General features: G+C 39.9%; 1 protein-coding gene across 6 annotated transcripts in view; it reads left to right on the forward strand.

The window, feature by feature from the left end:
* The window catches only part of hivep3a (HIVEP zinc finger 3a), a 35,470-nt gene that overhangs the window by 6,301 nt on the left and 6,241 nt on the right, over positions 1–22,928 (forward strand). For 2 of the 6 annotated variants that reach the window (XM_034301641.2, XM_026942208.3), the window contains exons 2-4: positions 13,210–13,299; positions 15,476–19,519; positions 20,357–20,505. In XM_034301641.2, coding sequence (XP_034157532.1) covers positions 15,860–19,519; positions 20,357–20,505 — 3,809 coding nt within the window. In that variant the 5' untranslated portion in view covers positions 13,210–13,299; positions 15,476–15,859. Of the gene's footprint in view, positions 1–8,983; positions 9,762–12,953; positions 13,084–13,209; positions 13,300–15,475; positions 19,520–20,356; positions 20,506–22,928 lie in introns of those variants that run through there. The other 4 variants (XM_026942207.3, XM_026942206.3, XM_026942209.3 and 1 more) reach the window with 4 other exon arrangements.

Here is a 22,928-nt window from a genome sequence, read left to right on the forward strand (position 1 = left end):
ACTGTATTATCTAATGTTGTGGCCATAGTTTCTTCAAATACAACAGCTCTCGATGACTGTTCATTGCCTAGTGAAGTGCAAGTGGAAGTGTTTATTAGCAAATAAAATCAAAATTCACAGTGAGACAAAATGATACATGTGTTAACAGTGCAAAAAACTGAATTAAAGTATTTTTTTTCTTCGACGAGGTCTCTAGAGAGCACAGGGAACTGTGTTAAAATTTGAGAAAGAGCAAAAACATTTTTCCTTTTAAAACAGAGGTTTATACTCGGCTTTGGCTTTTGGCCAGCACTGTAGTTGTCATCGCTGAAAATGTAACATTGATGGACATAAATTTTCAAATATCCAATGACTGAAGTGTGTTTTTGTAGAACTATTTTTAGTTATGTAACCTACAATTGCTAGTCTGTAACATTATTAGAAACACTGCCTAATAATCCTAAATATCTCAAACCCGACACTGATCCTTAACCATCATTCCCGTAACTCTGTGAAACCCAATACCCCTCTTTGTTAAGAGTGTTCTGCCAGAATACGATTTAACTTACAGTGCCTTTTTGCTCTGAGGTACTTAAGACAATCCTTCTGTAATCACCCTTAAAGTCTTTGCCGTTAGCCCAGGGGAATAAAGCCTTGATTGTAAAACTGATAGGCCCTGAGCCCAAACGGCACTCTGATTGAGTGTCATCAGAGCCAGAATGGAGTTTGATTTCTGCACACTTAATATGAGTAATACGAGTACAACTCTGTGGGAATTAAATCCGTTCCATGCCAATAAATAAGAGTGTTTTAACTTTCAGGTCCAAATTTGCTGGTTTCTTTGGCATTTTAGAATGGTACTGGAGCTCTGAGATCATGACGCATCATGAAAGCTCCGCGATGAATTACAGACTGTGACTTTGCACAAGCTTAGAACTCTTTCCAGATTTTACAGCTGGTCCGTTTTAGGTTTCCAGTTCAGGTATAATGCAGCTGAGTAAGCTGACTGATTTCTCAGATGATGGCTGTAATCAAGTGGTAGTAATAAAAAAATAATACATTCATTCAACAACACCAACAGCAACAACGCCGCCAACAACAACACTTTCTTTCAAGTCTCTGCTCTCATCCTTCTTTGCCTACCAACATTCATGAAACAGACAACACAAACGATAGATTCATTCATTTATTTACCTTCAGTAAATGCTTCGTCCTGGGCAGGGTCATGCTGGATCCAGAGTCTATGCAGGGAACACGGGACATGAGGCGGGAATACACTTTAGATTGTTTTACACCGGATTTTTTTCATCACCTTAGCAAAAATATTTGTTACTTACATATTTATGAGCTAATAACCTTGCATGTTTATTGTATGAGTGATAAGTGATAAATGACAAAACTTGAGGATAAACGATAAATGATGCTCATATTTGTAACAGAAAATACCAGAGAGTGAGCTAGCTTGATTTAATTTACTTGCATTTAACTTAAGCCAAGGCTTTCTAGTGGACCGGGCCAGAATTAAGAAACTTATTCAGATTGTGCCTGGTGTTAAAACTATAACACACAGTGTGAAAACAGCAATGCATACATCATTCATTTGGGACTGCTTCAGTCATATGAGCAGATTGCCTCCAACAATATGGTTAAACATTAGTTACAGATGTAACTGGGGTTACCCTGGATAACAGCCAGGGGCAGTGAGAATCACTTTCTTCAATGCGTGCAAGCAAAGTGATGTATGATTGCAATATTTGCAATAAATACCACTATCATAAGGCCATCTTTCCCTGAACCTTCTCAGGTTAGCGCTGGTAATCAATGTCAAGGAAACTTAGCAGTTATCCAGGTTTCGTAGAACCACATACATAATTAGCATTCTGTTTCACCTTTCCTAACTCCCATACGTGGTAAAAATTAGCTGGATGACATATGCCAACAATGTCATGAGGAGTAAGACTCACCTTAGGACTAATCAGAAAGGAGATCAGAGAAGGCCACTGGACTCACTCCTAGGAGGGACAGTGTTAACCTTGTAGGACCTCACACACCTCTAAATAATACCCAAGAGGAGAAGATGCTCCTGGTAGAGTGGCATATCATGATAGGAACTCAGTGTGCAGCCTGTCTGTAGGCCATGGTGATGATGTCCCAGTGGGCCAGCCTCTGCTACGACAAGGGAGCCCCTTGAGACTTTTTCAATCGTGACAGAAGAAGAGTTGGTTGGAGGAATCAGATGGCCACTGTCCGATGTAAACATCACTATAGGGTGTTGACCTGGCACAGCAAGGAATGACGGTTCACTTTCATGGAACACTGTCATCGACTGATTTACCAAACTTGTTTGCTGAAAAAGACAACCACAGGGATATCTCAGAATGACCTGGCCACATAACCATGCCAGGGGATTATCCCCAGAGCAAGCAGTTCTCTGAAATGGAGGGACCTTGAGGGACTTCAGAACAGGGAAGATACCACACCAAGCTCTTAGGGAAACAAGGCAAACGAAAGTACCTCAATTCTATCAGAAAGTTTGTCATAAGCTTATCAGACTCCATAGAGATACCATCCATGGTGTTCTGGTGCACTGATATGGCAGCCATATGTATCTTTAGTGCAGATAGGGACTTGCAGCTGGCTAGCAGTCACTGAATAAAAGTATTTTGGGACTTGGGCAATGCACTAGATCCAGCCTGTGGGTGCACACCCTTCTGGGAACAGCTTCCACCAGCTTCCGTTGGCATGCAATACCTATGTGCTATGGGCTATTGCATTCCAGAGTATTTTGTAGACTACTAGGTCACAGTCCTCAGTTGTTCATTTATACTTTTATACTGAAGCATGGGTGACCTGGCTATGGGTGCCAAATCTCTCTGTCCATTTGAGACAGCAGATCTGTTCAGAGAGTAAGAAGTGGTGGTAACGTGCCAGCCACCCATCCTAGAGCCACTAAGATTTTGCTAGAGGAGGAAAAGTGGATAGTAGATGGTGCGATCAGTCATGGGCCAGTGCATGCTGTCTCAATAGGCTACTGTGGTACAGTCCTTGCAGATTAGTTACCCTCAGTGAGGCTAACCATGGATAGGCCCACCTAAGGTGATTCCATACAAGGCGGAAAAGAGCTGCTCAGAATTGTGCTACCCTGATGGTTGATGTAGCTGACTGCCGCAACGTGGTCTGAGTGAACCAACATGTGATGATGTTTCAGAACCGGTAAAAAGAACTCAAGGTCCAAATGGATTGCCTTTAATTCTAGCTGGCTGATATGTTCTGATCTTACACCAGCTTTTAAAAGCTATTTGTCTACTTCATCAGGGCCAGCTGGTTACTTCTGGAAAAAAATGTGCAATTTTCAGGGTTTTTTTTACATTTTAATGACAATTCCTTTAGCTCTGACACTTATTTCCTTTGCTCCCATACGGAAATGTGCCCACTCAAAATTGTCTTACACACACATGGATCTGCTTTGCTCATGTTTGGAGCATGTGCATGCAAACTTAAATTTATCCCACATCCTTGCAAACCTTGCTCTTAGGTTTACAGTTTAATAGGACTGATAAATGTTGTCAATCAAGGTTATAAGATTAATGTGCTAATTAAAAAAAATGTCTGGTTTTGACAGACGGTTAACGCACCCAGTCGGAAATACTGTTTTTCTGTTTTAAATGCTCATTAATTTCTATCAAAAACATAAGCCACTGGAAACTAGCCATTACACACAAACACACTTTCTAAGAGTTGTGAGTGCTATTGATTGCAGGCAGGAGGTTTTTGGTAGAGTTTCTCATCATCTCTGTTGATTCACTGTTCATGAAATTAGAGAACATATGCCTGGTGCCCCTCTGCATTACGTCACCTTGCTATCAAGCAGCATGATCTGCCATTACAGTTGTACTGCTAGAAAAACAGAAAATCATTTGATTTCAGAAACTCAACACTCTTTTTTTCCCCAAACATTTTACTTTTAGGTATACACAGTGAACTTTAGACTTACATTTCATAGGACTAGCTGGTTGTAGAATTATATACTGTATGTCAAATTAAACCTGGAACATAAAGTTGTATTAAAAACGCTGGGTACTGTATACCTGTTTAACAGCCAGCAAAGAACAGCAGGCCTTACTGTGGTTGGAAATGATGACTTAAGTTCTGTTACTGGATGAACTGCACTGAACAATAGATCAGTGTTTCTTAACCCAGGAACTACACACACTTTTTCAGTCCTCAAAACACCTTAAAAAAAAAGTATTTCGTTTTATAGTTTTCATGACTGCTTGCTTCATTTGTATTGGAAAAAGCAACACTAGGTCATGTGTAATGTTAGCCTCGAACTGATGTTTAACATAGTGAGCATTAGGCCATTTAAAAAGTCAGTTAATTAAATCTGCTCCGCTTAATGTACTCAATGCCACTCGATGTACTCAATGCCTTTCATGCATCATAGCTACTAATGTACTGTTACATGCTGTTCTACTTAGGATTTAAGTGTAAGATTTCTTTTAAAATACCAAATGTAGTAAATATTTTTCTCAGTTAATACTGTAAAAAATAAGATTTTATATTTACATATTGTCTAACTGTATAACATGTTGTTTGTATAGTTACAGTACAGGGACTTGTACAGAGAAAACTCCATGTTAGCCTAATAATAAACAGATAAAAAAAAAAAACGTTAGTTACCAAAGACAATTTATTGATATGGTAAAGCTTTCTGTAAGGAAACATTTATGTAACATCTATAGAAGGAGTCTCCAGTGTCCGGGCTTTTTGTAACAATCTGAGGTAAAGCTGCTCCTATGAGCTTCTGTAGGAAAGTCTTCAGGACAGAGGACTGTGTTTTGAGGTTTCTTTGTAATATGACAAGCTGTGTGTGTTTTTTTTTTTTGCCTTATTAACTTCAAGAGATAGAAAAAGTCAGGCTGGTGAGGAAACAAGCATTTATAGCTGCTATAATGCAAATGATAATGGGAGTGTCATGGATATGTAGAGGTGGCGGATGCAAGTGCAGATAGTGTTTATTAAGCAAGGTGCTAGCAAAACCAGCGGCATGACAACAAGGATAATAAAAATGAACATAGCATAAAAAGCAAAGAACATACAACACGCGACAACATGCGGCAACACACTAACAGCACACTAACACTACGACAATGACAAAAGCTTGACAGTGAAACACAAAGAAACTAGAACTTAAATAGTGGTGCTTATTAGGAGTACCACAGAACAAGTGTGAGTGATCAGTGGACATGTGACATGCTGGGGATGATGGGAAATGTAGTTCAGCACTACCATAAAAGGAAGCTTATTTCCCAGACATTCCACCAGAAAAAAAGGTAAATAAACAGTGTGTAATTGTTGGCAAATTGAATAAAACAGGTAAAAATAAATCAACTTCCAGGTGGTAATACTGACAACCCTAACCCTCATCATGCTGCTCGGTCATTGATTATATTCCTGTAACAGTACACCCTACCTTGCATACAGTACATGTATCTAATAATATAACAAAATGTAATTCTGTTTAAGAGTTATATTTATGTTAATATTCACATTAATACTCCTCCATGTCACAGCTATATGTGTGCACTTGTGTAAGTGCAAAAGAAGACTAAAATCAGCTTTTTGTGTATAGCAAAAATCAGGCATTATTTAAAAACAGTTTTACAACATCTTACTTAATGTATGATTTTATTTGCGTGTAATACACTGTAAAGGTGTAAAGGTCTTCTTCTTCTTCTTCTTCTTCTTATTATTATTATTATTATAAGTGCATTACTACAAATGTGGAGTGGAGACAATTGGAGTGTTAGATAATCCACAGGAGTGACACTGACTCTATATAATGAGCTTTGACTCAGCACCTGTTTATCTCTTTTGGATAGCGTGTGTAGAGATGAAGTTGCTTGAAATGATCTTTTTTGCATATATTTGTGGAGTAAAATGTATCAGAGGAATTAGAATATTTTATTAACATAGCGTAGTGTCTTATGTGCGTTTCTATGCCGTAACTGAGAGTTTCCTTTCATTATAAACAACAAGAAGAAAGAAGAACATCAACAGCTATTTTGTCAGCTATTTCTTACTTTTGCCAGGGCTCATTAAAGCTTTTAGAGGGACATTGTCATATTTTCCCCAGTATTTTCTGAGATATAAGAGTACAGAGCATGGCATGAAATCTTCTTCCAAAAAAATGCAAAAGATTTGTGCACCAATGAGGAAATGTCTAAACAAGTTCATTTTAAATTTAATTCTCACAGAATAAAAATTCTCAGATCTCAGTGTTCATTTCTCACCTGTATTCTCATCACATTCCCTCATCATTTGTTCAAATCCTGGGTTCAAATAATGGGTAATTATTTTTAAAAGTTATATTTGGTTCATAGAGATTCTCCAGCATGAGACAGTAGAATCTGTTTCTATTTTAAAAAAAATAATAAATAATAGTCCATATTTCCTGTTAACTGTTGTGCAAAACTCCTCCTTTTCCCAGTTTTACTTGTTTTAGCACCAAGAACCTTCTGGTAAGAAGATCATATGTTTTCCCCGAAGTTCGCTGAGTGACAGTAAGGCTGTTTTTGGTCATCAAAAAGAGGAACGAGATGGTCGGCCTTCTGTATGAGTTTTACTGGAAGTAAAATGACTCATGAATTATGAAAGTTTGTTAACGGGGTTAAGGGGTAGGGTTGAGTTTACTTTAACTACAGCTTCCATGTGCCGCTTTGTTAGGGATGGAATTTTGATTTGAGCCAGACCTGTGGTCTTCTTGTGGTCACCCCCTACAAGAACTGTCACAATAACACACTAGACCCAAGGATAGAAACAAACATAATGTTCAGTGATGACTCAACAAACGCTGGCTGTGTTGTTTACTATCTTAAGACAATGTTGTTTGAGCAGTTAATAACAGGTTTACCAGAAAACCCTTGCCACAAGGGGCAACACGCCAACATGTGTGTATAACTCAAGTTCTGTATGTGCGCTGTGCCCGAGTTTGTGTGTGTGTTTTTATATCTTTGTAGGGACCAAATGTCAGAGCACAAATAGGAATATCTGACAATTTCGACTTTGTGGGGACATTTGGTTGGTCCCCATGAGGAAAGCTGCTTTGTTTTATACAAACCTGCTGCTTTTATTTTAAAAACTAAAAGAGTTTTAAAAAAATCCTTTTGGTTACTAAAGTTAGGGATATATTTAGGTGTAGCATTAATTAGCTGATTAGCTAATTAATAATTATGTTAGTGGAAGGTTAGTAAGAGAAATAGTAAGAGAAACGTATGTATGTGTGTGTGTGTGTGTGTGTGTGTGTGTGTGTTTGGTGTTGCTGTGTGTTTGCATTGTCGGGGTCCCTTCAGTTACCTCAGTTCACATCTTTTCCTATGACCGCATGGGTGTTTCTCAGAATGCTGTTTTATTTAGAGGCATAGCCAAGCCCATGTTGCAATAGTTAGGGTTCTAGGCAGTTTTGTGTGTGTGTGTATATGTGTGTGTGTCTGTGAGCTAATGTTTTTGAGGTCATGTGTACAGTATGTGCAATTTTGATAGATTTGGGTGTAGAATAGCTCCCCACTAGACAGCAGGTGGTTATTTTTACCCACTTCAGCGGCGTGTCTGGATGCTCACAGCAAAATGAAAGACCCTCTTTGACTGAACCTGTGCAGCATGTACATACACACATTCTCTCTCTCTCTCTCTCTCTGTCTCTCACACACATACATCAGCTGCCATGCAATCACACCATCACAGAGTCCAGTGTCACCATGCTTGATGCGTGTCTATATGGATTCACCTCTTTCTTTGTTCACTGGAAGCAAATGTCTCCTTTCAGTCCTAAAACCAGCAGGACATCCAGAACAGCTTAGACAACAAGACTAAGAACCTTGCAGCTAATTGTCTGAGATTGTCTAGGTTGTGTGACCTAGCATGAAAGATATGGATGGTTTAAGTATTATGTTCTGGATGAGTTGCAATGACCCACTTGAATTTTATTCATTCATTTATTTATATATTTAACAAAAAATAGAACAGTGAAATGTTTTTTTTCTGCAGTAATCCTGTGTTAAACATATTTAAAAAAAAAAAAAAAAAAAGACTGGTTTGCAAATATCAGGAAAATTGGCCATGCTCCTTGAGTGGGACGGATGGGATCCTCTGTCTTCCATGTCAATCACAGAGACACGAGCTTATGCATGCAGAAGAGGGCTGATAGAGCTTTCCTGTTAGTGTGTTACATAGTTACGTGAGTGTAAGTAGTCTTTAGTCCCTGTTATATACATAGTTACCTGTGCATACACACCTGCCCAAGCACTATCTGCCCTCTTCTGCACACATGAGCTCATGGATGCTCACGATCGACTAGTGTCACTGCAACTGACGGGGTAGGGAGAGCGTACCATTCTTCTGAACCAGACAGCATGGTCAGTTTTACTCTATTGACTTCTTGTAATGGATGGCTAATAACAGGGCGAATGCTTCATGTAATGTTTTTCTGTACACTAACCTGATATGAGGTTAAAAATGAGCAACTTGGGCCAAATTTTGCCATAATTTCTGTCCTGTATTTACCTTACTGGTTTATTCACACCTTTCACACATCTTATCTGCAATAAGGAGATCCCCAGGCTTGGGAAGAGGTTGTGTGTCAGTTGGCATTTCTACATAATCTAGGCCTGACTTAAGGCCTAGATTGGGTCATTTGGACATCAATTGCATCAGTCTACAGTAAGTAGTGAAGGAACATGCGTGTTGATTGTATCATCTGAATGGTAGTTTCTGATGTCTCTTTGTGTATTTATTGTGCACATACTGACTTTAATAATGATTGCTTCTCTGCTAAATTTTACTTGTTGCCCTTCGTCTAGCCACAGACTCTATAAATCTGCACCTAAAAGAGTGGTCCTAGTTTAGATGAATCAAATATAAGATTTGTTAATCAAAAAACTGGCCAGACCAGGTAGTTAACACGCCTGAGCCTTCTCACTTTGTTGTAGTGATTCAGATATTCCCCCATCTGGAGGAAGAGACTGTGTGAAAGCGAGGCAGTCCTCACTAAGCCGCTAGTTCAGTTCACCCTCCTTGCACACATACACAGCCTCTTCAAAAAGTTGTGGATGGAAAAAAACCCGATGAGTGATGTCAGAGTGTTTGGGCTTCTTGCAGCTGGAGCATGGCACGTCTGGGAAGCCGGGCAGTGAAATGTGGACGTTCTCCAGAGCCACTCTAACCAGAGCTCCCTCCCTTTTTTTCCACCTGCGACCTGATTCTTTCCATCCTGCCTCTTACCGAGCACTGATGAAAGCAAGAGCTGCATAGAGAAACGGCATTCAGAATATGTCATCACTATGGAAAAAAGTACTGCAGCTTTCCTCTTTTTTTGTGAATGAACCTGCTGTGTGGTTGAGAGTAACATCATGCACACTAATGAGTTGTGAAATATCAAATCTAAAGCAACACTGTAGGAATTTGATATCATTAACATAATATCTGTGACTTAAATAGATCAAGAATGAGCAGAGAACCTCCTCATGAACAGCAGGATATCATGTCACCTGTGAGCTCGGTGTATGCAGACTGAAATCTCACCTTCTCTCTGCCTCGTAGCCGCACTGGCTCATTCATACATTTTCTCTCGATCTCATTCTCCCCCTCTCGCTTTCTCTCTCTCTCTCTCTCGGTCAGTCTCTCTCTCTCTCTTTCTTACTCTTGTTCTCTCTCCTGCTCATTCAAAGCCTCACCTCTCCGAGACTTTAACCAGGCTGGAAAGAAGAAAACCTGCTGTTTTTCTGGTAATAATACTGATAAATGTTGATAATTTTAGAGTTTCATTTTAGAGTGCGGCTGTCTGCAGCTCACCTTCCTCTGTGGCTGATCTCATTGAGGCTGGTGCTGCATCATTCTTTGTTAGGCTACTAGCACTTGAAGGATATTATGTTGATCTGTAGAGCTCATGATTGTCCATTCTACTGAGTCACGGTATGTTTTGTGCTTGTGGTGGTACAGTGTGCATCCAAAGTGTGCGATTTTGTCATGTGAGGTGCGAGTGGTGTGTGTCGTAGAGACGGAACAGGCAGCGAAAAAGATGAATGGACTGACTGTCTGGTTCACTCAGTCTCTCCCTCTTTCCTGCTTTCCTCACACTCCCGTTTGCTGAATGAGTCCTGGGGCGACTTGAGGTTTGTCCGCTGCGCATGTGTGCGTGTGTGTGTGTGTTTGTGTGTGTGTGTGTGTGTGTGTGTGTGCGCGTGTGCGTTCAGATACTGTTTAATGTCAGCACAGGGGTTTTGTCTCCAGAGGAATCGACACTGGCATGGTGCTGATGAAGCTCTTACTGTCAAGTCAATGCCTTGTTAATGTTGCATCTGTGATAAGCTACCAGAGCAGCAGAAAGAGAGGATGGCATTCTGCAATGCAGGAGGCAGAATTTGTTCTGTTTCTTTGGGAATGACATCAGTAAAAGCAACGCGGCCTCAGAGCTGCACTGTTTGTTAATAGCGAGGCGTTTTCACATTGTGTAACTGTTGTAGCTCACTTTTGTTTGGTCCTCATTTGCATTGCTTGAGGTTAAGAAGATGATTCTTTACAGAACACTACACCAAAATATCATGTCCACAAATGTATTATGTATTATGAAAGTACTGTTATAGCCGAAAGGATAGATTAACAATATGAGGAATATAGTTTGTCTTCTGTTTTTCAACCGATTATTTCTTCTTAAATTGCTAAAACCACTCCAGCGTTTTTGGTCAGATTTGGAAAGGAACATTTCTAATGGTTGTTGTATGTTGGTCATTTTATGGTTGAGGAAGATGAGGGAGTGAGAGAAGTGAAAGAGGGGTGGTGGTGGTGGTGGTGGTGATGAAGGGTGCTACATTCTCTCTGTGTAGTCAGCGAGGATGCTGTGAGATAAATTTAGCCCTCCAGCTCTGCTTCCATCTGCCGCCGCATGGTTTAGGGCCGTTGCCATAGGAACAACCATTGGGTGCCCATTAGTGAAAGAGAGAGAGAGAGATTGATGAGATTTCCAAAAAACATTTAAGCACCATATTTTGTTTTTTTTATTGATTAACCATATTGAACGACATATGTGGTTTTGTTAAACGCGATCATTTGACATGTATAGCTATGTTTATTTCTGCTTTGCAAAACTTATCATTTGTCTTTTGGGATTTTGTAACATTTAGCCTTGACCTTGGTAGAAAGTGCACACAGGTCCTTTGCTTTGTGATTATTGAACTCGTGTGGTTCTAGTTTTGTGTTGCATTCAGACTCAGAACACTTCACAGTGTGTCCAAAATAACTTTTATACCATGAAACCTGAAAAATTGTGATCCAAACCTGTGATCTCTGTCTGCTGCCGGTACAATATGTACAGTATCCCATGAAGACTAAAGGCTGTGCTGAGCAGGCTACCTATGAGGATTTTCATCTATTTCCACTGTGAGGCTTCATAACACATTTTGAGTCAGGTGATATTTCTGCCTCCTAATCAAGAACATGTGTGAAGAACAGTCATGCCTTCTGTTTTGCTTCCAAGTTTCCACCTGCACAAACAGACCATCTCTTAAATATCCATCCATTTCTCTTTAGTGGTGCAATTCAAATAGTCTGCAGACATTAAGCTGTGACTTTTCCCGCAACTGGTGGTGATTGGGCTACCAACAAATTTTGAACTTCAACATTTGGTATCAAATGAAAATGGTTTTTGTGGGGGATTTGAGTGTCATTTGATTTTATAGTGGAAATGTCTTATAAAGAGAGTGCTTTTTAACTAACATTATGAGAAAACGTTTTTATTTCTTTAACTTCAAAACCATATAAAAATAATATTGAATGTCAAATTAATTTCATCACACATGTATTTGGAAGGTGTAAAGGTAAAAATTGCAATTATAGTCAGATGCTATAAAACCCTCCAAATTCCACCTGCTCAGGACTGGGTGTTTCAGGTCACATAATAATTGGCAGTGGCATCTCGCTGGCAATGTAAACAACTCAATGACAGCGGAAGTTATAGTAAAAGAGGATAGGAATGAGAAAGCATAACATTTTGACCACATTTGTCACGATTTCAAAAGGTTCTAGGTTCATCACAATCACAGCAAGCAACAGAACTAAGGTGAAAGTGCAGTTTTGTGCACTACTGAATGCTGCCAGTTTTACCTATTGCAAAAAGATATACTGATTATAATCAGATTGTATTATAAGCAGAACCACAAAGGTGCAAAATTGACGTGCTTTGGGTTTGAAATTAGCTTCGCTGTCCTCACATTCATCTGCCTACGATCAAGAAACTGAATGAGCAGAAAAGAAGTTTCTCTGGTTGTGGTAAATCAAGTAGCTGATGTAAGCAAATCCCTAATTCCGATTTGTATACTGAATGTTTTTATGTCACGTACCAGCAGTATAGTCCTGCAAAAATCAAACCTGGCTGGACGCAAACGACAGAAAAAAAACCCTCATCCTAGTCAATAGTGAGTTCACCACAGAAGCTAGAGATAATAGTACTCAAGATTAGTAAGGAATAACACACACAGAGATTGTGCGGTTGTAAGAAAACAATCCACGTCAGGATGGTGTGATACAGCATGTTCTGGAGTGTGTTATTCCGCTTATACTACAGTGATTTGCCAATGATTACAATGTTTAATTTATTAATGACTGACATGTGCATTTTAATGCTTTATATTTAGATTTAATGTTGTGGAATGTCCACGAATCAAATTAGTTCCTGTGATCACTTAGGTTATAGACGTTATAAACAGTCGTTCCCTCACCAGCCTCTCCTTCTCGAAAAAACATCACAGCAAAGATTGTACTATTTGTTTTTCTTTATTAAACAACTGTTTTTTTTAATCCATTTAATAATAAAAATAGTGGAGTGTCCATCATACCAAGTCCCTGTGTATGATAGTACTAGTATAGAAATAATAACATAAAAGAGCAAGCGAATTAATATAATGCTATCGTTCATGTTACAGCTGGAACTACCGTCTGAGCCTTGCGGCCTCCTGACCAATCAGATTCGAGAATTCAGCTCCATTGTGGCATAAGATAAAATAATTGACAAGGGGTTTAACCATACCTACTACCTGGAGTTGACACAATGAGGTACAGGTTTAACTCCTGTGAATCAGCCCTGCTATTTTAGCTAGCATTAGCTCTCCAAATTATGTTGCTAACTAAATTGAAAGCTGTTTAACATGTTTTTTTATTATTATTATTATTAACTGCTAGGCTGGAAATGAGAGACAAACTCTGTCACCCCCAAAAGGCTCAGCCAGACTTCTGTTGTCACCCAGTTTATGGCCAAGACATCTTACTCTGGTAAGTCTTTAGAGTATAGTGATATATATTTAGTTTAGTTGTTTTCTTTAAAAACATCATCAGACATACATGTAAACAGTTCAGATTATTCTAATTCCATGAAAAACTGTCTGATATACATCTGTCAATAGTATTGTAGTTATTGGCTTGCTGCTTAAACAGCTAAGAGTTCTGTATTATTAATGGTTTTCTTAATATGTTGCCTTCTACTGTATCTCCATAGGGGGTTACTGTTATTCTTTACATACTAATTTACTGTACTAAAATATTTGATAAGAAATACAGGCTATAACTGGTCCTTGGTTCAATTTGAAACAGATAAAAATAGTTACATCTGTAAATATGGTTCTCTGAGCCCCAGATAACTGCCAGCAGTGGTGAGAATCATCAGGATGCTTTAATGTATGCTGGAACATGCATACTGAGAGTTTCCAGCAAAGTAGTAACTTTCCACCAAAGCTGTAACATAAGACACAGTATTTGCAATAAATATAAGCCATCTTTCTCTAGAACCTTCTGGGCAAGTTCTGGCAGAGGATGACAAGGATGTAACATAGAACCACAGTTCCATATGTAAATAGCATTATATTTTACCCCTGAATCACCTGGATAACATACACCAACAATGTCATGACGAACAGGACTCACCTTAGGACTAACCAGGTACTGCCCATTCAGCCACAAGAGCATTAGTGAGGTTGGGCACTGATGTCGGGCAAGGAGGCTTGGCATGCAGTTGGCATTCCAATTCATCCCAAAAGTGTTCAGTGGGGTGCAGTCCATGTGTGCTTCCAACACAACCTTGGCAAACCATGTCTTCATGGACATTGCTTTGTGCTGAGGGGTATTGTCCTGCTGGAACAGGTTTAGGACTCTTAGTTCCAGTGAAGAGAAATGGTAATGCTACAGCTTACAGAGACATTCTAGACAATCCTCCAAATTTGTGCCAAAAGTTTGGGGAAGGCCCACATATGGGGGTCATGGTTAGGCATCCACATACATTTGGCCAAATAGTGTATTTATATGATCTAATTTTAGCACTCATTGTCTTTCTTTAGTAACAGTAACGAAAAATTTAAATGCAACTAAATCAAAAAAAGCCTGCTAGCAGACAAAAGCTTTGGATACCAAGAATAATTTTTTCAGCTCCAGATACACTCACAGCACAACAAGTCTGGAATGCACTACTGGCACAGATTTGCATTACCAGCAGGATCCCATATGGTTCCACACCTTTCCACCCCTGCAGCAAAGCGTGGGCACCAGTGCCAGCTGGTTAGTGAGGGAAGATGCTTGAATCCTGTGTATATTAAAATGAAAATAGTGAGAAAACGTTTATTTGCTCACATCTGAATTTCTTCTCTGCTAGATAGGAATGCCTGTACAATTGCTTTAGGAAATGTGCCTCTTGATGGGAAAAATGGTTTATAAATATAAACAGTCAGTTGCAAAAGTTAGGATGCCACAATAGTTTTTGCGAAATTTCAACGTTAAAAACAGAAGTAAATAAACAGTCTTTCGGTGAGTATTTTAGTTTGATATATAGTCAAACTAAAATTTAATAATTTTTTAAATTAACTTTTCCTCAAAGACTGAACGAAAGGGATACTGACATTTTCATTAAGATTTTGTTAGAAAAATGAATGGGTATCCATCTACTGAATATAGCCCATCAACTGTTGCTGGGCACAATTTTGTCAGCAACTATCTGCTCCATCACTGAAAAAAGACCACCAAAGGACATAGGATGGTAGCCACTTTCAGAACAGCAGTGACACTGACATGATCGTGGCATGAATGATGTGAGTGCATCAGATGCAACTCCACTGCTGGAATTTTGAAACACAGTTTACAGTAGTCTGCCAAACATAAAGGGCTAGAGGATGAGAGAGAATGACACAAATTGTGCCTGGAAAAAAAAACAGCTCTAGTCCTCACTAGTGGACATTATAGAGGATGGTTCACAAATTGTACTTAGTGACAGATGGGGTAGAATCAGTAAATGTTTGACCTACAAAATGTCCCTATAGAGGTGTACCTGATAACAACAGTGTAACTACAAGGTTAGAGTACCTAAAAAATGGGAATTGTGTGTATGCATTGTAGGTTTATTTATTAGCATTCCTAATGCTCATAGAGCATCTCATTTAATTTCTATGTTTGTGGTATCTTACAGAACTTCTGAGGTGACACCATTTGCACGAAGAAGAGCTTTTGATGTTTACTCAATCCAAGGACACCAATACCAAGAAAAAAAAACGTCTATGAAGGAGTTACGCTGATATTCCACCTTCAATACAAGTTACAAAAGGCAGAATAGGATCATAACTTTTACAAGCATGATTGAAAACCTCAAGTAGTTTATCACAGCATCACTTTCATCATGAATTAAAGTTTATCAGTTTTTCAGGATCACTCAAATTCTGTAGCTAGTGCTTAGAGGTCCCAGAAAACTATGTTCTTCTTTGGCCATATTATGTCTGTAATGATTCTACTTTATCTAAGGTTTGTGAGGTAGTCTCCAGGTGTGGCATTCTACCAGAGGCCCTTTCCACATTTTATGGAGGTCTCACATAGACAACTGAGCACTGGGGAGCAGTCAGGAGGTCAAGAACACCTTCATGAACCTCAAAATGAGTCTTGTCTCAACAACCCAAAACCAACCACAGCTCGCTCCCAGCAGCAGCAGCAGCATGGACCATCTCATCCCAGACAGACAAAAAGACTTCGTCATGAGAGAAAGCGTCTCCGGCTTCAGAAAAGAAATGTTCAGGAAGCAGATACTCTTGAGGGGGGGAAGTCAGAATGGGCTACTAGAAGTTCTGAAGATATGGATGTTTCTGATAAATGCCCTGAGACTTCAACTTCATCAGTGTCAAAGCAACCTTCCATGGAGGCACAAGAAAGCACACCAAAACAAAAACGTGAGCGTAAACCTCAGAAGCCAGGAAAGTATGTTTGCACCTACTGTGGCCGTGCATGTGCCAAGCCCAGTGTACTACAGAAACACATACGTTCCCACACTGGAGAAAGGCCTTACCCTTGTGCACCATGTGGTTTTTCCTTTAAGACTAAGAGTAACCTTTACAAGCACCGTAAGTCACACACACATAAGATAAAAGCTGGTATGGCTTCAGGTAGACAGGGGCCTGACAACCTGAGTTGTCATGAAGAGCCAGTTACAGAATCAGATGAAGACACTGGTCAGCTATCTTCATCTCTTACTATTAAAAATCAAGAGATGATATCCTCTCAAAGAAATTCTTGCACAGAAATATCCCCCGAAGGGCAGTCACAGGGACTAGAATACTCTCATGCTGTCAAAAAGAGGCTAGCTATGAGGCTTAGCAAAGGAAGACGAGCTCCTGTGGGCTCATCTGATGAGACCTCCTCATCATTTGGGCTAGGCAGCAAAGGCAGCACAGAATCAGGCTATTTTTCTCGTTCTGAGAGCACTGAAGTTTCTCAAGACAGTCTGCCAAACACAAGTGCCAAAAGTTATGCAGAGGTAATTCTTGGAAAATTTGGCCGTCTTGGCCATTTACAGAGAACAGTTCGTCAACAGGATGAACACTCTGCAGAACCAGAAGGGAGGAGCATCCCTTTCTCAGTGCCTAAAAAGCAAGTAATTGATCACATCACCAAACTCATCACCATCAATGAAGCAGTTGTGGACACAAGCAAGCTTGATAGTGTCAAACCCAGAAGGTTTTCTCTTTCTAGGAGGAGCAGCATTGAGTCATCTCTTTCTAAAGATACAATTCTTCGTAGAGCAAAAGAGATAGAAATTAGTTCCAAAAGCAGTGGTTCCATCACTCTTGGTGTCCCTTGTGAGAAATTTCAACAGCACTCAATCAGTGTCAATCAACCAGCTAATCCTTTGTCCGCTGGTCCTCTTTTAAGAAGTCACTCATTACCATCAGATGCAAGCATTGAATCCTCTGCTGCCTCACAAAGCTTTCGTCACAGCCAATCATTTGATGAACAACCAGCTCAGAACAGGCGGCATGGTATGCTAAGGCGCCAGCCTGCAATTGAGTTACCCATTGGTGCTGAAATTACTACTGAGGAGCAGCCCTCTTCCAGCTCACCATTTCATTCCTCAGTTTCCATGGTGTCTGACTGCAAGCAAAAACAACTAGAACCATTTGAGTGTGAAGCATGTGGACTTGCTTGCAGCAACTGGGAAAAATATAAAACACATAAGAACCACCACTGCCCTGCCCTGCCATCTCACCAACTTGAAATTCCTGCATGTCAAGCTGAAGAACATGGGACAATTCATAAAACTCGAGTTGGTGGCTTAGCGGTGCGGAAAAGGAGAAAGGAAGAGAGTCTAGAACTTGATGATCCTGCCTTACCATCAGCTGCCTTGTCATCTACCTTTATAACATCACAAGGATATATTGCAACATGTGTAAAGCCCACCATAGAATCTGTGGTGTCAGTGCAGGCACAGGAGAAGGAGAACACTCTAAAAGGAGTATCAGTGATACAGCATACTAGTTTATTTAACAAACAAGAACCTTCGACTCACACTTACTTAAAGGAACAGACAACAAAGCCAAACTTCCGTAAGCTTGTTCGCCAACACAATGTTCAAATACCAGAAATTCGAGTAACAGAAGAAACAAATATCAACACGACAGTGCCACTCCATCCAGATGTGTCTGAAGCTAAAGAGCCAAAAAAAGTTGAAGACTTCCAGTGGCCCCAGAGAAGTCCATCACTGGCCCAGCTTCCCATTGAGAAGTTGCCACCAAAAAAGAAAAGACTTCGTCTTGCGGAGGCAACCCAGTCCTCTGGAGACTCAAGTTTTGAATCACTATCTGTACCTCATAGTCCAAGTCAAGATACTCACCGATATAGTCATTCCACATCATTTGAGGAATCTGTCAAAAGTGATGTTGACACAGTGTCTAGAAGGTCAAGAGCTCCTCATACATTAACAATCTCAAGTACTCACCACCCTCACAGAGAAATGCAACGGTCTGCATCCGAGCAAGCACCACATATACCTCAACAGACAAACCCCATTGTTGAGACCAGAAGTAAGTCCTTTGATTACAGCTGTTTATCCCCTGATCGAACACCTGCAGGTTGGAGGGAAAGGCGCAAATGCCTCTTGATTAAACATTCCGCTGTAAGAGAGCCAGAGGAAGAGGATCCACCTCCAAAGCCAATTCTTACTGTTAATCCCCCGTCTCCAAGTGCAAGCATTTCACCTAGACACAGCCCTGACACATCTCATTCCTCTGTGCCTTCTTCATTCCGTAATGTGTCTTTAAGCAATACAGTGTGCCCCTCATTCTCTCATAAACTTGTTACTCCTTTAACTGCAGTGACTCATACAGATGATCATACAGTCATGGAAAGTCTACACTGCCTGTCAGGTGCTGCAAGAGCTCATTACTACTCAATGTCCTCAGGTCTTAAGCTTGAGATCCCCATAGAGGATGATGTTGGCCAGTCAACTGCCAATTATCATCATTACCATCCCCATCTTGATATTACTCCAAGCCAAGAGCTTTTGAGGCCTCCTGGGATGCAGAGAGTGCCTGTTCGCCTTTATTCAGGCTTACCTGCCCATGCCAATTCTGTTTACACTACTCTGTCACAGACAATTGTTGCAACATCTCAGGATCCTAGCTGCTCTGGTTTAAGATTAGAATCCATAGGATCTAGGTTTGATTTCAAAGATCAAACACCAGTAGCTGAGGGATCCAAATCCTCCAGTGTAGGGGGAAATAAACGGGTACTGTCCCCAACAAGCAGTGTGGAACTCACCCCTGATAGTCAACAACAGAAACGAGTGAAGGAAGAGGAGGAGGACACAGACAATGCAAAGAGCAATACAAGTAGTTTAATTTCCAGCAAAAAAGAAGACTCTCAGTTGTGCACTGAAAGTATTGTAGTCCCCATAAACAAAAAAGAGACTTCATATACTTCTCTTGACACAAATCTTGCAATTAGCTGGTGCTATCTAAATTACGTCAAACCCAATCCGTCTGCCCAAGATGACAACCAGAACTCAGTCTATTCTACTTGGTGCATAAGTACTCGAAATCCAAACCCTCCAGGGCTAACCAGCAAAGATGTACTCTCCCTAGTGTACTGCAAGCAAAGACATACTCCTTTTACCTACACTACAGCAGCAATGCCTCCCTCCACAGTGGGAAAACCTGCAGCACCTGACACCAGGGATCGCAAGGAGGCTGAGGTAAATGTAGAAACTCCTGGATGAGTACTATGTATGAGAAGTATGAGAAAATATGCAAAGTATTTATATACACTATATGGTCAAATGATTGTGGACTCATGACCTTAATACTCATATGTGCCTGCTGAACATCCCATCCAAGAGTTAGTTCCCCCTTTGCTGTTATAATAACCTCCACTCTTCCAGGAAGGCTTTCCACTAGATTTTGGAGCGTGGCTGTGGTGATTTGCCTATTCAGCTACAAGAGTATTAGTGAGGTCAGGTAGTGATGTTGAATGAGGAGGCCTTGGGCACAAAGGTGGTCAATGGGTTTGAGATCAGGCCTCTGTGCAGGCAAATTTGATGCTTCCAACTCTGTGGCAACATTTTGAGGAAGGCCCACATATAGGTGTGATGGTCAGGTGCCCACAACCATTTGGCCGTATATTGTATTATATGACCTTGATGGCTTATTAAAAAATAATAATGAAATGTTGTGTAGGAATATAGATCAGTATATGCTTTTTTTTTTAAAGTAGACCCAACAACCTTTCCATGTTGATAGAGTGGTACCCTCAAGGGTATGTTTTTTGTACCCTTAGTGTGTATCTTTCATCTGGATACATGAATATAGGGTACATTTAAAATGATTTAAATGCACCTTTGAGGGTACATCTTTCTCAGTGACAAGGAAAGGTAGAGTTTAGTATGTTTTTAGGAGTGACTTACCTGACTCTTTAGAGTCAAAATCACTTATAATACTTTCTGCAAAATGTTGAAAGTGAATTCCCTCATCTCTGTCTCCCTGGGCACCCGGAGCAGGGTTGGTGAACTTGCCCGTGTCTCTCTCGAGTATAGGTACATGCCATACAGCCCATAGACCCCACAGAGATCCAGAAAGCTGAGCTGAGAAAGGCAGAAAAGACACCAAAGGAAGAGGGAGAAGAGGAAGCACAGTCTACCTCCAAATACAACGAGATCCTCCGGGTACAAATTTGTGAAGGAGGGTAAGACGCACTTCCATTTTGAGGTAGTTCAACAATTACAATGTTTGTGAATCTCTACTATGCCTAGTATGCAAAATTTTAACATGGTTTCTAGGTCAGTCAGACAAACAGGGAGACAAAAATATGAACAGACATTCTAAATAACCTGTAACACAAGTGTAAAAAATTGATTTGCAGTTGTTTTTATGCTTCCGTCACTCTCATAATCATGATTTCTCAAGCAAGAGTGGTTGACTGTTTGTCTTGAGGATTTGTATTGAATGTTCATTGTAACCAGCTGTTAAACTGATTAGATTTTGGAATTGATCCAAAGAGGATCAAGGTCACAGCAAGGACTAATGTCTGAAAGGACTAGACTTGTTGGTAGTGGAGGTCCCGTCGAGTTCTACTAGTATTTTTTAAAACAGAAATGCTGCAAATGGTCTACATGGTGTTTATTATATATTAACTCACTGATTCTGATTTTGATATCAGTGAGTCTGAATATCAGGATGTCTTGGAATTACATAGTGTATATTGCTAAAATCAAGTGTTTTGTTATAATATTGCTCGAGTAGTATGGCATGATTTCACAGTACAGTAATTTTCAGAAGCCTTATGTCCTTTGTTAGTGTTTTTCCATATTTTATAGTGCCTGCGCTGTGTACCTTGGTCATGTTTGTACTTTTGTCACCGGTATTTCAGTGCGCTGTGCTGTGTTGTTCTTGCCCCCTCTGCTCCAGGAGATTGCTTTGCTGTCAGAGCCAACACAGACCTTCTGTTACGTGGCTTGAGCCAGGAAACTACCTAGCCTGGCGTTTACTTCCTCTCTCATGCAAATCCCGCAGAGCCCTGCTGATGCCAAACTGCATAAATGATTTTGGTCATTCAGCTCCGGATAGGCAGAGAGAGGCAGAAGGGCACAGCTGTATTTTTAGATAACATAGTTTTAGTTTTTAAAGAACTGATATACAGTGTTATGTAGAAATAACAGCGTTGATGGAAGAAGTATCAAAGTAGATGAAGAATGGTGGTGAATCTACTGATCACTCCTGCTATTGCTTTTATTTAAATAATGTGCAAACATGGTCATTTATGCTGCTCCCCATTTTGTTGCTGAAAGCTGTCCCATGATGTAGTTGTTTGTGACTGCACCCTTGAGGTTTATGAGTTTCACAGACAAATTGTCATGTCTGTGTATGAAAGCAGCCATCTGTGTCTTTCCCTCACAGTGAGTGCTTGCACAAAATATTCTCCACAGTGACTTGATCTCACAATTAATGCAGACGCTGTGAGGTTGACTCATCAATCAGCCAAGCAGCAGACTGCTCATTGTTTTCTTGAGGTCATAAGAGCTGATAAGATGCTCAGACATTTTTAATGTTCCAATTTTTTTTTTTTTGCTGACTGTGATGAGGAAGTGTCAGAACATGGTTCTTGTGCTGTTTTAGACTTAAGCACAAAATAGTTGATGCACGAAATAAGATAATGAAGGTACTTGTTTCTCATGGGATGCGCAACTGTGTGCCTTGTAGGGATGTAATGAAATACATCGTACATTATTCAGAATGAACAGATAATGGTTTTTAAACAGCTATGTGTAGGAGGTGGACTATTCATTTTAGGTCTATTGTCAGTGGTTTACTCCAGTAGTCTAACCTAAACACTCCCTTATTTAGCTCCAAAATAAAACCACGTTTCTAACATAGAGCCACCACAGGACAGATATACTGTACTGTATATGCTATTTGTCATTATTCAACTTCACTTATTGATAATCTTCTTGGAAAATCATAGGGGCATTATAATGAGTGCTGCTTAACGGACTCCATTTAGACTAGCAGCAGCACTGTGTCCCGACTTTGTAGTAGATTCCGATAGCGTTTCCAGTGAACTTTTCTGATCTTCCTGTAATGTAACAAACTGAAGTAAATCTGATAAAATATTATTAGGTGGCTATTGTTGTCAACTATACACAATATTTTCCTGATTTTGGAAAGGTTTTGTAGTTTTGAAAGACAATTGAAAATTAGTAGTTTTTCCAGCAGGCCTTGTTTTTTTTTTTAGTGTTTCTGATTCAGATCTGTTCAAATCCGAGTACAGACACAGATACATATATTTGGAGCACTAAACAGATACAGATACAGACAGTGGCATTGCATTACCACCCTAATGTCTTAGGTTCAGCACAGAATTACATTAAATCAGATGGGCCTTAATTTTTCCAGGCCCTTTCACAACCCCCCACATGAATGATTTAACAACTTGGAATATTGAAACTGAAACTGTAGCTCGTTTGTATAGCAGTGACTTTGCCTAGTCTTTTCAGCTTTACTACATGGTAAACATTGATGTTCTTTTCAGGGCTTAAACCACTAAGTAAATAACAGAATGACATAAAGCTAAAAGTTTTTTAGTTTGCACACTGTTATCATTGTTATTAA

Source organism: Pangasianodon hypophthalmus, chromosome 29, assembly GCF_027358585.1.
Source record: "Pangasianodon hypophthalmus isolate fPanHyp1 chromosome 29, fPanHyp1.pri, whole genome shotgun sequence".
Taxonomy (NCBI): Eukaryota; Metazoa; Chordata; class Actinopteri; order Siluriformes; family Pangasiidae; genus Pangasianodon; species Pangasianodon hypophthalmus.